Source organism: Peromyscus californicus, unplaced genomic scaffold, assembly GCF_007827085.1.
Source record: "Peromyscus californicus insignis strain IS unplaced genomic scaffold, ASM782708v3 Scaffold_14__1_contigs__length_90479793_seg_2, whole genome shotgun sequence".
Classification (NCBI taxonomy): domain Eukaryota; kingdom Metazoa; phylum Chordata; class Mammalia; order Rodentia; family Cricetidae; genus Peromyscus; species Peromyscus californicus.
In genome coordinates, this window is record NW_026294436.1 from 7,284,557 (window position 1) to 7,301,345 (window position 16,789).

General features: G+C 51.4%; 1 protein-coding gene across 1 annotated transcript in view; it reads left to right on the plus strand.

Moving 5' to 3' along the window:
- Sctr (secretin receptor) overlaps positions 1–16,789 on the plus strand; it is a 51,699-nt gene that overhangs the window by 13,696 nt on the left and 21,214 nt on the right. Inside the window, 3 exon segments of the mRNA XM_052736743.1 lie at positions 7,048–7,091; positions 7,093–7,156; positions 13,785–13,888. Coding sequence (XP_052592703.1) covers positions 7,048–7,091; positions 7,093–7,156; positions 13,785–13,888 — 212 coding nt within the window.

The window sequence follows — 16,789 nt, forward strand, 5'->3', positions numbered from 1 at the left end:
CTTCAGAGTTATGATGGTAAGTGTGGTAAAGTGGGTATGGGACAGGACAAGACTGTCCATTCAATGCCTAGCACCATGGTCGGTCAGTCAGTCAGTCAATAAATACCTGATAGCATTATCAATCAACACTATTATAACTCTTGTGTTTAAGTGCTAATTGCATTCCTGTCCTCTTCTTTGCAGTCTGTCATCTAAGAGTGTGTCATTAAGAAAAGAACCTGGGGCTGGGGAGGTGCCTCAGTCAGCTAAGTGTTTGCCTGAGTCAGATCCCAAGAACTCAGTTTTGAAAAGCCGGGCACGGTGGCATGCACTTGCAATTTCAGTGCCGGACTGGAGGCACATGCACCGACAGGTTCCTGGGGCTCACTGGACAGCCAGATTAGCCATGTTGGCGAGTCCCAGATGAAGGAGAGACACTGACTCAACAAACAGGATCGTGGTATCCTGAGGCTGTCTTCTGACTTCCACATGCACCCCCACACACATGAATACACAATAACACACACATACGGAACACACACATACGTGCACACACACACACAAATACACAGGAACACACATACACTAATACACTGGAACACCATGCACACACACACACACACACACACACACACACACACACATGGTTGAGGATTGTTCTTAGAACCAGGCAGGTGTCATATGCTCTGAGCCTGATGCAAGACCCAAGAGGGACTGAGGTGTGCTCCTCATCCTGCCCTGTGACCTCAGTGGGTTCCCAAGGAACTCAGCCTTCAATCCCTCCCAAGGTTCCATCTTGGCTCCTCACTCACTGAGGAGCGGTCAGGGGACTCTCTGCTGGGGGCCTGGGGTTAATGGTTAAGCTGTTGATTCTCTTGGGTAGAGGTTAATGTTTGAAAGCTAGATAAATGACAGGAAATGCCACTCGTGGAGTGTCACCAAGCCTGGAATACTAAAACAAATAAAAAATTAACTCTCTAGATCTGTTGAGTTAGGTGACCAAGTCCACTACGTGGGAATGTCTCAGGGTCATGACCCTCCCCCCTACCTCCTGGTTGCCACTCTACTGGGATGTTTATTACTTGACTTACACAAGTCATCACCCCAGGTTGGGGATTTAGCTCAGTGGTAGAGTGCTTGCCTAGCAAGCGCAAGGCCCTGGGTTTGGTCCTCAGCTCCAAAAACAAAAAACGAAACAAACGAACAAAAAAACAGAAGCCATCACCCTCTCAGAGTGGGCTGGGGGATGTTTCTGACTCTCCCTACAAGAAGAATATTCTGGAAGGATAGTATGGTGGCCAGATATTTGTAGGTTCTGTGGTCCTAACAGACCTGGGCATCCATTCAGCTTTGTCACATAGGGTCTGTGTGACCTCCAGCAAGATTGTGCCTCTCTGGACCTTGGTACCCTACTGTTTCCTTCAAGTGGAGCATGCTAGCACTTTCTTCTATCTCTACCAGAGGGTTGATCTCCCCACAGCATGAGTGGGAAGGCACGGGACGTTTTGTACTCTTGTACTTTTCTATCAAGATGAAATTCATATTAAATCAACCCATTGGAGGGTTACAATCCCCTGTCACTGGTCATACTATGCAGCCTCTTGTATTAAGTTCTAAAATGCTCTCATCAGGCAAGGAGGAACTGTGGACTCCCTGCTGACCTCCGTCAGCAGATGCAGGGCCCCAGAGCAGGGCTGCTCCGACTCCTCTGTCATATGCTCCAGAAATAGTCCCGGGTTATCATCAGGCCATCTGTGCTGATTTAAAAATAAGCCAGGGACTGAAGGGTGGCCCTTGTGGGTCAGCACAGGGAAAAGTGAAAGTTGCCCAAGGGCTGGCTCTCTGTGACCCTGCTGGCTGGGGCCCTGAAGATCCCCAAAGCCACATTCTGTTCTCCAGCTTGGCCTCCCACATCCCTGTCCAGCTTCACCCTAGACCTGCCTCTGGGGGCCATCTCTAGGCAAGATGCAGGCACACATGGTATTGGGTGTCTGCCTTGGGCCTGGAGCCATCTCAGGGGCTTTCCAAATCTAGAGGAGCCTACACCCTCCACTGGGTGTAGAACATTGTCTCCACTGTGGCCTTTATTTTAACTCCGTTCTCCTGGGGTGGCTGACACGTAAACCTGGGTAGTTTCTCAAAAACACCTCAAACTTTGCTCTGTGTGGGTAGTAACTAACAGATCCCTATCCCTGGCCACAGGGCCCGTGTGCACATGGCTGGGGAAGTGCATTCTGCAAGGCTGTCTGTGGTCCCATCTCCATAGCCATTCTCCTCTGGGCCATGCATCACATAAGTTATACGGCTTTCCAGCAGCCTTGGGCCTTTTTCCTTTTCTTCCCTCCCTCCCTCCCTCCCTCCCTCTTTCCTCCCTCCCTCTTTCCTCCCTCCCTCCTTCCCTCCTTCACTCCTTTCTTTCTTTCTTTTTCTTTCTTTCTTTCTTTCTTTCTTTCTTTCTTTTCTTTCTTTCTTTCTTTCTTCCTTCCTTCCTTCCTTCCTTCCTTCCTTCCTTTCTTTTTCTTTCTTTCTTTCTTTCTTTCTTTCTTTCTTTCTTTCTTTCTTTCTTTCTTTCTTTCTTTCTTTCTTTCTCTCTTTCTTTCTTTCTTTCCTGACAGGGTCTCATGTAGCCCAGGCTGGCCTCAAACTCACTAGGTAGTCAAAGATGACCTGAACTTCTGATCCTCCTGCCTCCACTTTCTGAGTGCTGAGATATAACAGGTCTGTGCCATTATACGGTGGTTTATGTGGTGCTAAGGCTGGAACTCAGGGCTGTGTACACACTAGGCAAGCGCCCCACCCCCACCCCCCACGGAGCTAGAGCCCCAGAACCCTGTTAACTATTTTTTTTCACCATTTGAAGACATAGTAAATTCTCTTTAAAAAAAAAAAAACCCACAAAACTAGTAATATAAAAATTGTTCAAAGTACCACCCAAAAACTAGGGCCTCCATGTGGACGGTTTCCTTGCCAGCCAGGAATTCCTGGGTCTGCTCTTAGCCTTCTTTGCCCCGAGGGTGGAGCTGAACTGGCTGAACAAGCATCTGTGGGTGTTCAGTAAGTGTGCTGTGGAGGGGCAGCTTGGCAGGGTCACCCTTCCCTGGGCTGAGAAGATAGGAAAGCTGTGTGGGATTCCCACTCTATCAGTCCCCCTGCATTTGCTACTGTGCCCCCACCCCGGAGTCCTCTGTTCTTCCTCTAAACACCCCATGACACTCCATGACACCTGGGCTGTTGGGACAGTCAGCTCCAGAGCGTCTGCTACGCCTTGCTCAAGCCTGGCATGGTTCCACCCCAGCCAGGGGCTGACTGAGTGTCTCTGAGCCAGCTGGCAGGGGTTCCTACCTACCCCAGGCACTCTTACCAGGCCTCAGCCAGCTCTAGGTTGACTGTTCTGTGGTCCCTGCCCAACATGACCTCCAGAAGGCTCTCAGACATTCTGACACCTCATTCCGTCTGACCAAGCAGACAAGGTCATCTACCACATGGACTGGAGCCTTTGGCTAGTGCCCTGGTGGCTTGGCCAGCCCCAGCCAGCTCCGAGTCCCTCTTCTCAGGTGACTGATAGGCCCTGGAAGTGGTCACCTGCCTCCAGTACTGGAGAAGCCACTGAGTAGACAAGGAGGCTGCATCCTGCAGCCACATGGAAATGTGTGCTTAAGGAAGGGGACACAGGTTCCTCTTTGGCCTTCTGGACTCCGGATGCTGGAAGTAGAGGGCAGCATCTTCCGGGAAGGACCCAGCCAGGGCCAAATCACACCCATTCCGATACTTTTCTCATTGCTGTGATAAAAGCAGCTAAAGGAAGGAGGGCTGACTTGGTCACAGTTTGAGGGTACAGTCCATCGTGGCAGGGTAGGCGCAGCCTCGGGGCCTTGACGTAGCTGCTCACACTGCATCGCAGTCCATCACGGTGCGGAAGGCAGGCAGCAGGGACATAAGGCAGCTGGTCGCATGGTATCCACAGTCAGGAAGCAGAGAGAGATGCATGTCCATGCTCAGCTGACTTTCTCCTTCTTATTTCGCCCCAGCCCGTGGGATGGTGCTGCTCACATTCAAGGTCGCTTTTCCCACCTCTATGAACTCCATCTTGGAACTCCGAGCAGACAGGTCAGAAGTTGACCTCCTATGCGATTATAGAGCCTATCAAGCTGACAGTGAACACGGACTCTCACACCCAGGGACACCTGGGAAGATCCTTCTCAGACGGGGAGGGAACATTCATGACTGGCTGGAAGAAGAGCAGCCTCTGGGATGGTAGGACAGACAGACACTCTGTGGCAGTTCCAAAGCAGAAATGCACAGGGCTTTCCACCTGCCAGGCTCACTGTGAGATGCTGGGTGAAGATTCAGAAGCATCTAAGGGTAACTCACCTCCTGGGTTCCTCAGAGGACCAATGCCTAGTCCTTGGTCTTGTAGACCGGTTTGCTGCCCCACAGAACCCCATCTGTATTAGTTTTCTTGTTGCTCTGACATAAACCACCCAAGAGAGGAGGGATTTATTTTGACTCATTGTTTCTGAGAGTTCCGTCTGCAGTCCTTGGTCCTACTGATTTCAGGCCTATGGTGAGGCAGAAGGCCATGGCGATAAGAACATGTTCAGAAGGATACTGTTCGCCTCATGGTGGACCGCAGGCAGAGCACAAGAAAGGGATTGAGTACTGTGTAAAACCTTCACAGACCGCCCTCGAGTGACCTACTCCATTCAACTAAGGCCCACTCAAAAAGTTTCCAGAACCTCCCAGAACAGCGCCACCTGCTGGGCACTAACATGAGCCAATAGGGGACGTTTCTATTCATATCAGGACACTCAGGTCTGCCATGTGGCTCAGTGGATAGTCTAACACGCGTGAATCCCTGGGCTCCATCCCCAGCAATTTGTAAACCAGGCGTGGCATGGCGCTTGTGATGGTTAGCTTTAGTTGTTAACTTGATCAAGGTCAACTCACCTGAGAAGAGACTGGGTTAATCTGTGGGGGACTGTCTTAACTGAGTTGATAGGTGTGGGAAGATCCCGATTGCTGTGGACAGCACCATTCCCTAGGCAGGGCTCCCAAACTGTATAAAAGTGGAGAAGCTGAGCTGAGAATAAGCGAGAAAGGAAGCAAACATGTGATCATTCATTCCTCTTTGCTCTTGATGGGGATGCGATGTGACTAAACGCTTCAAGTTCTGCCACTGTGATTTAACCTGGAGGTATAATACAGTAAACTCTTTCTCCCCTAAGTTACTGTTGGTTAGAATATTGTATCATGGCAACAGAAATGAAAGAGAACCGTGGTCCAATCTGTGATCTCAGGACTCAGGAGATGGAGGTAGGAGGATCAGGAGTTCAAGGCCCGTCTGAGACATATATCAAGTTCAAGGCTGTCCTGGGATACTTGAAACTCAGAGAGAGAGAGAAAGGAAAGAGAGAGGGGGGATAGGAGACAGAGAGAGAGAGGAAGGATAGAGAGGGGGGAGAGAAGAGAGGCAATGTTCAAGCATCAGTCCAACCATGCTATGTGTCCTCATGACATCATTACCCCATGGTAACCTGCCCCACCACAGAGGCTCTGCCCCTCACTTTGCATTGGAAGCAACTGGAATCATGTCCAATTCACAGCTCTCTGGGTTTTGGTCTACAGGACTCTAATTCAGCCATTGGGAGGTCGGACCCAGAATCCTGCATCTCATAAACTCCCCAAAGATGCTGCTCTATGTGTATCAGGACTTTGGAGAATCTGCTCAGCCTTCCCAACCTCCTGATCTGCGGGGTCCAGAGTACCCCAGCTTCCAGCACACAGTGACAGAGGCAGTTATTAACTTAGTTTCCAAACACCGTTGTCCACCAAGCAGAGGGTTCCCAAGAGCAGACGCCTATCTGGTGGTTCATAACTGGAGTCCCCAGGCCTCCCATGGGCCTGGCATAGTGAAGGTCCTCGGTATGTGGCCAATGGACTGGTGGATGGACCAATGCTGGCACAGTCCTTTCTGCATGTAGACTTGTCCTTGACATCTCTGCAACTTCTCAGGTCCGTGTCTTCATCAGGGCCTTCTACACTCTCTGGCTTGGTATTTGTGGGGGGAACACAAGGCATATGATTCAACCCCCACTTTACAGTGATGTAGAAGCCATGAAGTAGAATGAGGAGGGGTGGTTTACTGAGTTAGCACAGCCAGGAAACACAGAGGCAGGACATGTCTGCCTAGCTCACCGTTTGGTGCCATTTTATAGTCTCCAACCACCTGACCTGTCTCGAGGCATTGGTCAACCCCAGGCAGGCTCAGGGGCCAGAATGAAGAGGCAAGGAGGGGTGTGTGTGTGTGTGTGTGTGTGTGTGTGTGTGTGTGTGTGTAACACAAGGGATGGGCCTGGCCAGGATGAATGGGTCAGCAGAGGGTATAGAGGTCTGGGGAGGTAAGAAGGTAAGTCACATGTGACGTGTTTCTGTCCTGTTAGCAGCATCTAGTGGGCTGGGGAGAGTCTTTGGAGGTGGGATGAAGGGCAGGACAGGCTACGGCCTGGAACAAGGATGGTGGGAGTCTAGAAGAGAGTGACCCTGGGGAGCCCCTTTACTTGGATGGCAATGTTTTTGTTTTGTTTTGTTTTCTTGACAGAATTTTATGTGGCCTCCATCTTTCTATGTAGTTGAGGATGACCTTGATTCTACTGCCTCCTCCCTACTGGGGTTATAGGCATGTGCTACCACACTCAGCTTCTGTGGTGCTGGGGGCCAAACCCAAGGCTCTTGGGTACACTAGGAGGTGCTCCAGCACCTGAGCCACATCTCCAGCCCCGCTGTTAGGAGTTGATAGGAAATGGTGTCCATAGGCTCCCATTTTAAACACTGGGCCTCTGGTCGGTGGTGCTACTTTGAAAGGTTCTGAAATCTAGGAGCCAGGAACTGAAGAAATCTCTCAGAGGCATGGTTCTTGCAAGAAGACCCTGGTTTCCATCCATGCCCCAACCCTGGAAAGGTGGAGTTCGAGGAGCCAAGCACATATGGGAACTGGGGTTAAAGGGTGGTGATGGTGGCAGCCTTGGTCCAGGCCTCCATCCTGATCCAGCGTGGGGCTCTTCTCTGCAGGCTGTGAGGGGCTGTGGGACAACATGAACTGCTGGCCCTCCGCGGGCACCAGCACAGACCGTGGAAGTGCAGTGTCCGAAGTTCCTCCAGATGCTCACGGGCAGAAACGGTAACCATTCAGCACCGAGGGCCCTGACCAGAGGTTGAAATGGCTCCTGGATGAAAACTCAGGCGCCAGGAATCTCTGAGGACAAGCAGTGGGTGAAATGACCAGGGGAAACCTCTGGAGACTGGAATCCGTGCGTGGGTGGTGTGAGAGCACAGTTTTCCAGGGTCCCATGGAAGGAACCAGGGAGACAATGTCTTTAGGGAAGTCTGAAGAAGGCTGAGACCAGGGAGGTGGCTCAGCATGCTAAAGATGCTTGCTGCCGAGTCTGTGGATCTGGAGTTCGATCCCCATGACCCACATAATGGAAGAAGAGAATTGATTCCCACAAGCAGTTCCCTAACCTCCACACAGGTGTCCAAAAAAAGTAATAATAAAGAAGGAAGAGGGGGAGGAGAGGGGGGATGTGGAAGAGGAAGAGGAGGAGGAGGAAGAGGAGGAGGGAGGAGGAGGAGGAGGAGGAGGAGGAGGAGGAGGAGGAGGAGGAGAGCAGGAGGGGGAAAAGGAGGAGGAGGAAGAGGAGGCAGCAGAGACCAAGATGTGCCTTGTGTCCCCATTTTAGGAACCCTCTTCCCTTCTTCCATATTTCTGTTCTCTTAGTGACCAGCCACCTTACTTCATACACCCCACAGTGCCAACCTCTGAACCCGAGTAACCTCTAGAACACTCACTTTCTGTGCCCATTATTCTGGGCCTTGCTGGTAACCGGAGGTGTCCCTGAGTGCCCTGGCCTCCTGGCGGATGCCTTACCTGAGTACACCTGCAGTTTGGGGTGATTACGGGCACTTGCTGCCATGCCCAGCTTTCATGGGTGCTGGGCATCCAAACCTGGGTGCTCATGCTTGCACAGCAAGCTTTTTACCCACCCGGCCTCTCCCCAGCCCCGGGAGTCAGTTTTAAACACCTTCCTTTGTTCCTGATCCCTCTCCTCTCTTCCATCTCTCATATTCTCTTCACTAACCTCTGAACCTCCACGCTAGCCCCCTTTTCCTGTCATGCTTACACCTTCAATCTTATCAATGGTCTTTCCTGTCAGGACCCCTCGTGGGCACTTGGTTCTGTGAAGCTCAGGACTCGGGCCATTCACGCCCCCCATGGTTGGCTTGGAACAATGTGCTGGCCAGATTTCTGTTAAAAAGGACTTGTGACTCTCCTCTCTACCAGCCACCCCCTCAGAGGCTTCTCAGAGCTGGCACACCTATCCTTCTGCAGCGTGGGTAGGAAGAACCATTGCCTGTGGGCACAACGGTGACCGAGGCTTGCTCGGTCACCGCCCTCCCAGTGAACGGCTTGAACTCCTGCCCTCCTCATTAACTAGAAGACCTCTGAGTTGGTGATTCACAGCCGAGTCAGTTTTCTCCTGCTGCAGCTTGGCCTGCTGCCACACGGTGTCGCTGTGGGGCCGCAGGTTTACCCTGAGGCCCTGCCTTCTGGGTGCTGGCCTGGCTCCCGGCTTGGTAGGAAGATCAGCTCACTGGGTGGACTCCTACCTAGCCTCAGGGCGTTGGCTGACCCAAGAGCATAGGTCAGGACCTGTCTGGGCCTGCTAGTCACCAAGAACTTTTCTGTCCCATAGCTCTATCTCGGATCCAACTGGACATTTGTCCTCTGGCCCTCCAGAGGGGAAGGCTCCCCACAGTGTGTCCCCAACCCCAGAGGAACATGCTCGTGGACACCAGTCATTGTTCCAGACAGCTTCCTTTTGAACAAGGAAAATGCATTCTGGAGTTAATCCCTAAGGCGTTCTTACCACAACAGTCTTCGTACTGGCCCAGACAGGCATCTGAGTGACTAGAAAAATTGCAGGCTGATTTCTAGCCCAGATAGTTCTCATGCCAGGGCTAGAATCTTCCTTCAAGGAGACATTCCTTTGATTTATTTTCCTTTGAATAACAGTACTGGTATTTTCAAAGTTCCTTGTCTAAAGTGTATTTAGCAGGACATGATCCCATGGGCCTGTAATCCCAGCCTCCTCTGCAGCTGAGGCAGAAGGATCCCAAGTTTGAGGCCTTTTGGAGAAACTCAGTGAGACTCTGTCTCAAAATAAAGAGTAAAAGAAGAGGCTGGGGAGACGGCGTGGTTGGCAAAGTACTTACTTCACAATACGAGGACCTGAGTTCGATCCCACCATCCAGGGCAAAGCTGGGCACAGAGGCACACGCTGTAACCGCAGTGCTGGGGAGGCAGAGGCATTAAGATTTGGGGTTTGCTGGCCAGTCAGGTTAGAATACTAGGTGAGCTCCAGGTTCAGTGAGAAACCTTGTTTCAAACAAATAAGGTGAAGAGTGGCCAAGGAAGACACTTGATGTCACCGTCTGGCCTCCTTGTACACACACACACACACACACACACACACACACACACACACACACACACAGAGAGAGAGTTAAAGAGGGTTAGAGATAAAATTTAGTGAAAGAGAGCGGGCAGTGGTGGTGCACACCTTCAATCCCAGCAATCTGGAGGCAGAGGCAGGCGGATCTCTGTGAGTTCAAGGCCAGCCTGGGCTACCAAGTGAGTTCCAGGAAAGGCGCAAAGCTACACAGAGAAACCCTGTCTTGGGGGAAAAAATTAGTGAAAGTGCTCTTGCCTAGCATGCCCCAGGCCCTAGGTTCAATCCCCAATCTCTCTCTCTCTCCCACTCCTCCTTCCCATACACACACACACACACACACACACACACACACACACACACACCATTTCTGGGTGGGACCAGGTGCTTATCCAGTCTTTTAGATAGGACCCCAGGGAGAATCAAATGGCAGCTTTGGACAGGCTCTCCTGAATTGCAGTGCATGCGCACCCACAGACGTGCACACTTAAGCCTTCAGGGCGCTTATGAGGGACTCACTGTTCCCGTTAGGAATGAATCCCAGGAGAAGTGAGTGGAGCTGATGGCATGGAGAGAGCCCATCCTTTCGCTGTCCCGTACGGGTGCCCCACAGGCACCACAGAGCCTTGTCAACCCGAGTCACAGTCAGAGGTCTAGGGAATGCTCCTGGGTTCCCGAGGATGGAGGGCCCTAGACAGGTGGGCAGCTGTGCTGGGCTGGACCCACAGGGAGCCGTCATCTCAGCATGTGCCCATAGCCTTTGGCTCTGGAGTGTTTCTATCCAGTCAGCTCACATTTGACCATCATTCTTTCCCATCCCCCAACCTCGCTCCCTGACTTCATTCCAAAGCTCTCTCACCCCTCACTAGAATGCTAAGACACAACCCTGCCCATGCCTGCCTCTTGTGGGAAGGCTGTTTCTGGCTGGCACCAGCCTGGGCACTTTCTTGTGACAGGCTGTATCCTGCTCATCTCGACGACGACGGTGAGAGTGATTTGTTGTAAAGTCACGTTAAGACTAAGAAACAGCGCTGGGCAGAGAACTGGGATTCGGATGATTCTAGGCTGGTGGTTCAGGCCTCCTGAACCTTGGAAGGCTGGACATGTCTAGGGCCCTAAAGACACGGCCTTCGGAGACTAGGAGCCTCTGTGGGAGGGACCACAGTGAGTTTCCTGATGGGTGAGGACTAGCGATGGGACCCCACCCTGGGTGGGCACTGTTATCCAGGGCTCCCTCACTGGGCTGTGGGGTGAGACACGCATCTGTACAGAAGGAGTTTAGAACAGCGACTGGTCTGAGAAAAGCTGATAGTGTTTCTCCATTCAGCGGAGCCTGTTGGACCCCAAACCACGAACAGCAGCCTAGGCCCTGGGGTCACTAGGAGAGATCAAGCCAGCCCCAGCAATAGCTGTTAAGGAGCCACTGGACAGGGTTCTCATTCACGGAACTTGGCGATGGCACCCTCAGCCTGTGACGGACACAGGTCCTTGGTGGCTAGAATGAAAATTCAGTTGGTCATTCAGAACAAGGAGAGAAACTTCTGGAAATGCAGGAGGCCTTCCTGGCCAGTGTCTCCTTCCCGGCCAGTGGATCCTTCCTGATCAGTGTCTTCTTCCCTTTGTCTTTGGATCCTGGCTTTGTAAGTCAGGTGGGGGACAGGGATGGGTAGGTGTTAGAATGTATGTCTAGCATGCAAGAGTCCCTGGTGAGATTCCCCAGAGCCATACATGTTCACATACACAAGGACACCATGCATCCCCACAGTGGGAAATCCTGCCTCCTGGTGTACCTCACGCAGTGGGAAACTCAACCCTGTTCTCTACAAAAAGAGCTCAGCCCAGGTCTGCCAACCTCATGCCTTACTCTGCCTGTGTAGTAAGCCAGTGTTGGTGCCCAAGGACTCTGGGCCACACTCTTGGTTCTGGGAAACCATTACCCAGCAACCCTGTGCCCGGCAGGGATGGAGGGCAAACACAGTTGCAGCTATCCCAGCAGGCAGTCTCAGTGTTTCAGCTAACGGAATAATAACCCAATTCCTTCGTGAGGGGCAGCTTTGACTCGATGGCCTCTGATGGTTTCCATCTGGTGAGGTGAGCAGGACACAGTGGTCAAGCTTGAAGACCGGAGTTTTGATCCCAGAACCTTTGTAAAATGCACTTGTAATGCCAGCGTCAGGGAGGCAGAGGCAGGTGCATCCCTGGGACTCACGAACCAGATGGATTAGTCGAGTTGGCAAGTTCCAGGCCAGTAAGAGACTGTCTCAACACCTTATGCTGGAGAGGATGTGGAGCTAGGGGAACTCTCCTCCACTGCTGGTGGGAATGCAAGCTTGTACAACACTTTGGAAATCAATATGGCGCTTTCTTAGAAAATTGGGAATCAATCTCCCCCAAGATCCAGCTATACCACTCTTGGGCATATACCCAAGAAATGCTCAACCACACCATAAGAGCACTTGTTCAGCTATGTTCATATCAGCATTGTTTGTAATAGCCAGACATGGAAACAACCCAGATGCCCTTCAACTGAAGAATGGATAAACAAAATGTGGGTACATATACACAATGGAATACTACTCAGCAGAGAAAAACAATGGCATCATGAGGTTTGCAGACAATGGATGGATCTAGAAAAAAATCATCCTGAGTGAGGTAACCCAGACTCAGAAAGACAAACATGGTATGTACTCACTCATAGCAGGATACTAGACATGAAACAAGGATGACTTGTCTGCTACTCACATCACCAGGGAGGCTACCTGGAAAACAGGACCCCAAGAAAGACACAGGGATCGCCCAATGACAGAGAAATGGAATGAGATCTACATGAACAGCCTGGACATGAGTGGGGGTAATGAAAGGCGAGGGTTGAGGGAAAGAGAGCTAGGGGGAGCGGGAGATCCCAGCTGGATCAACAACAGAGAGGGAGAACAGGAATAGGAGACCATGGTAAATGAAGACCACATGAGAATAGGAAGAAGCAAAGTGCTAGAGAGGCCCACAGAAATCCACAAAGATACCCACACAACAGACTGCTGGCAATGGTCGAGAGACAGCCCGATCTGACCTACTCTGGTGATGGGATGGGCCAAACACCCTAATTGTTGTGCTAGAAACCTCATCCAACTACTGAGGGATCTGGATGCAGAGATCCATGACTAGGCCCTGGGTGGATCTCTGGGAGTCCAATTAGCGAGAATGAGGAGGGTTTATATGAGCGAGAATTGTTGAGACCAAGGTTGGATAAAGCACAGGGACAAATAGCCAAATGAATGGAAACACATGAACTATGAAACAATGGCTGAGGGGTCCCCACTGGATCAGGCCCTCCGAATGGGTGAGACAGTTGATTGGCCTTGTTCTGTTTTGGGAGGCATCCAGGCAGTGGGACCAGATCTTGTGCTCATTGCATGAGTTGGCTGTTTGAAACCTGGGGCCTATGCAGGATTGTTTGGCTCGGCCTGGGAGGAGGGGACTAGACCTACCTGGACTGAGTCTACCAGGTTGACCTCAGTCTGTGGGGAAGGCTTTGCCCTGGAGGAGATGGGAATGGGGGGGGGGTTGGGGGGAAGGTGAGGGGGACGGGAGGGGGGGGAGAACAAGGGAATCCGTGGCTGATATGTAGAACTGAATTGTATTGCAAAATAAATTAAAATAAATTAAAAATAAATAAATAAAATAAATATTTGTAAAACAATTAAAAAAAAAAAAAAGAGACTGTCTCAAAAAGCCAAGGTGGGTGGCAACTGAGGAATGGGACCCAAGGTTGACCTTTGACCTACACACACACACACACACACACACACACACACACACACACACACACACACATAGAGACAGAGAGAGAGAGAGAGAGAGAGAGAGGGAGGGAGGGAGGGAAGGAGACAGAAAGACAGGGAAGGAGAGGGAGAGGGAAGGAAGGAGGGAGGGAGGGAGGGAGGGAGAGAGAGAGAGAGAGAGAGAGAGAGAGAGAGAGAACTCTGAGACCCTAAGAATTCATTGTAACAGAAACCAAGTCCTCACCATCCACCCAGATGTTTCAGGACTGACTTATTATGTCAGCAGAACTGGGGTGTGAGCAAGAAAGGGAATTTGTGCATGATGTGAAGAGCCCTACAGATCCAACTCTCATTCTCCATTTACTGAGATAATGATGTGGGCAAGTCACAGCACCGCTGCGTGCCTCAATTTGCCCACTTATAAAGTGACGGTAATACTTTCATGTTCCCGGAGATTTTATTGTCACGGTTCCATTGCCTGATCCCCACCACTCATCCGCTGTCTACTTGTCACCCTCAGGGTCTCTGTTCAGGAACTGCACATGGGATGGCTGGTCAGAAACCTTCCCCAGGCCTGACCTGGCCTGCGGGGTCAACATGAATGACTCCTCTAATGAGAAACGGGTAAGCCTGTCACGTTGCACCGCCGTGTGGGTGGGTGAGCGCCGGATGAGGTCCAGGAAAGACATGGAGTCAGAGGACCTGGGTGCCAGGATTATCAGCATGCACCATCACACCTAGTTCACAGGGTGTGGAGGTTGGAGCCCAGGGCTTTGTGCAGACTAGGCAAGCAGTGCTCGTCGGGCCGAGCAACATCTATGCTGGAACTTTGTTCTTTTTGTTAAAACCTTCCTCCTTCCACCGGCTGATGATGACAGGTCCTGCTTGGCTTTCCCTTCCTTCCTTCCTTCCTTCCTTCCTTCCTTCCTTCCTTCCTTCCTTCCTTTCTTCCTCCCTCCCTCCCTCCCTCCCTCCCTCCCCTCCCTCCCCCTCCCTCCCTCCCTCCCTCCCTCCCTCCCCTCCCTCCCTCCCTCCCTCCCTCCCTTCCCTCCCTTCCTTCCTTTTCCAATCCCCTTCCTGGCCATGTCACTAGAGTGATGACGAATATCAGTAGTGTGCTCAGACTGAGAGAAAGGCCAGGTACAGATGCCCCTTAAGCGTCTACAATGTCTAGGGCTCCTACTTAGAGCAAAGATTGCCGGATTGTGGCCTTGGGTCATGACCAGCTTTGGCAAATGAAGTTTTGTTGGGGCATAGCCAAGTCCATTAGCTCCGCAAGACTGCTTCTGGGTGACAGGGATGGAACTGAGTAGTTGTGAGAGACTGTGTGGTACTTTGAGCCTAAAATATTGACTGTCTGTCTCTGAACAGGAGACGCTCGCTGTCAGCTGGGTAGAGGGACAGCAAACAGGTGGTACTGCCAGGCTCCAAGGGAGAGACGCTGAGTTTGACCCAGGACAGAGAGCCTGGATGTTCCCGGACTCTGAGCCCTCTAGGGGCAACACACAGCTGCAGATGTTAAAAGCTGAGGGAACAAGGGTCACATGAGAGCTCCTGGGAGTCAGGGTCATGCTGGGGTCAGACTTCACAGATAGGAAATCGGGGCTGAAGGTCACTTGGTACCGAATAGGACAAATTCTTCTGCCAGGACACTTCACACGGTCAACCTGTGCCTTCTTGGGCTCCCATGAACTGGTGTAGGCATCACCAGACCAGACCGCCACCCTCAGTGGTGTGGGCCTCCCCGTGCCAAGTTTTCTGCTGAAGGAAAGGGCACGGGGTAGTGGTTAAGAGCATGAACTCAGGAGCTGGGACTGCACACCAACAGGTTGAGCCAAGAACTTGTGAAATTCCACAGATCTTTTTCTTTCCTTACTTTTTTTTTTTTTTTTTTTTAAAGCAGCCTCATATAGCCCAGGCTGGCCTCAGCCTCCCTAAATAGCCCAGAATGACCTAGAACTCCTGTTCAACCCAGGCTGGCCTCAGCCTCCCTAAATAGCCCAGAATGACCTAGAACTCCTGCTCCTCCTGCCTTCTCCTCCAGAGTGCTGGGATTACAGGCATGCTACACCATGCCTGATGAATGTGGTGATGAGACTTGAACTCGGAGCGTTTAACCTGCTAGGCAAGCGTTTGATCAACTCTTTGTCATCTTAGGGAGGGGATGCTCCACACCTACTGAACCAACCACTCCGTTTCCCCTCCCCAGCTCCCCAAACCGCTCCCAGCCACAAGCATTCTACGTTATCTTATTTTGTTTTTATTAGGAAGGGTCTCATGTAGCCCAGGATGGCTTCAAACTCCTCATGTAGCTGAAGTGACTGAACATCTGATCCTCCTGCCTCTGCCTCCCACATGTTGGGTGACAGGAGGGTGCCACCATGCCCACTTTATGCGGCTGGAGCTGGTCTGTACACCAACCCTACACCATTCTTTGGTGTCCCAGACTCTAGGTCATTAATCTAAGGCAACTCATCACCCTCCACAGCTCTTCTCTTCACCCCAGTTGCTGAGGGAGGGAGGCTCCACCTCACAGTCATCACGTCGAGGGTCATCTGATGCCAAAAACGTCCTTGTTTATTCTGAGTCAAAATCTACATGCTTTCTCGAAGCTTCCTCCACTGGACCTTACACAGGAAGTGTTGTCTTTCATTTTGTCAATCATTCCAATGTTCTCCCCATAAATTGTCACTCCTCTGCCACCCCACACGCTCGGCTGGTCCTGTGCACTTCGGATGATGCCGCCGATCACCGGCTTCCAAAAGCGCCCTGAAGATTCATTAAGGTGCCTCTTAAAATAACACACTTGCACTCATGACAGCCCAGTGACAAGGCCACCTGTTCAGAGCATTCTGTTGGTGAAAGAGAAAATAAGTCCATTTTTATTTTTGGAGGCTAACTCATACCTCAGGGTTCCTGCCGTCTGGCCCTGCTGACTCATGCTGAAGAGTGGATGGTGCTGGGGAAGGACCACGTGCTGAGGGTCTTCTGAATGCCAGGCATTGTGGACACACCCCGTCTACTAGCCTCCTCCTGTTTCCAACAAGCCTGCAGGGAGATAATATGACTCGCATTTCGTAGACAAAGAACTGGAGGCTCAGAGAAGTTAGTAATTTGCTCAAGGTTGCGCAGCTGGTGAGTGGCAGGCTGGCCTTCTTGGGTTTGGAAGCTTGTCTTGTTTCTCTGCTGTCTACTGTGTGACACTGTGGGTCACTCCGATCCCAAGGCCATTGCTGTGCAAAGCCAGCAAGGTCCCCTGTACAGTTCTTGTGCCTTAGAATCATAATTCCCCTTTTCGCTCTTACTGAACAGCACTTAGCCACTGTAGAAAAATGCCAGGAGAGAAAAAGATGGGGGGAAATCACACCTCTGCTCAGAGCCGTGAAACCAAGGTCAGTTACCTCCTGACACGTGACACGTCTCCTTAACATATTTTTGTATTACACATTTTTGTTCGTGTTATGGGGGAAGAGGGCTGGTACCTGTGCCACAGCTCCGGGGACCAGAGGACAACTTGCTATAATC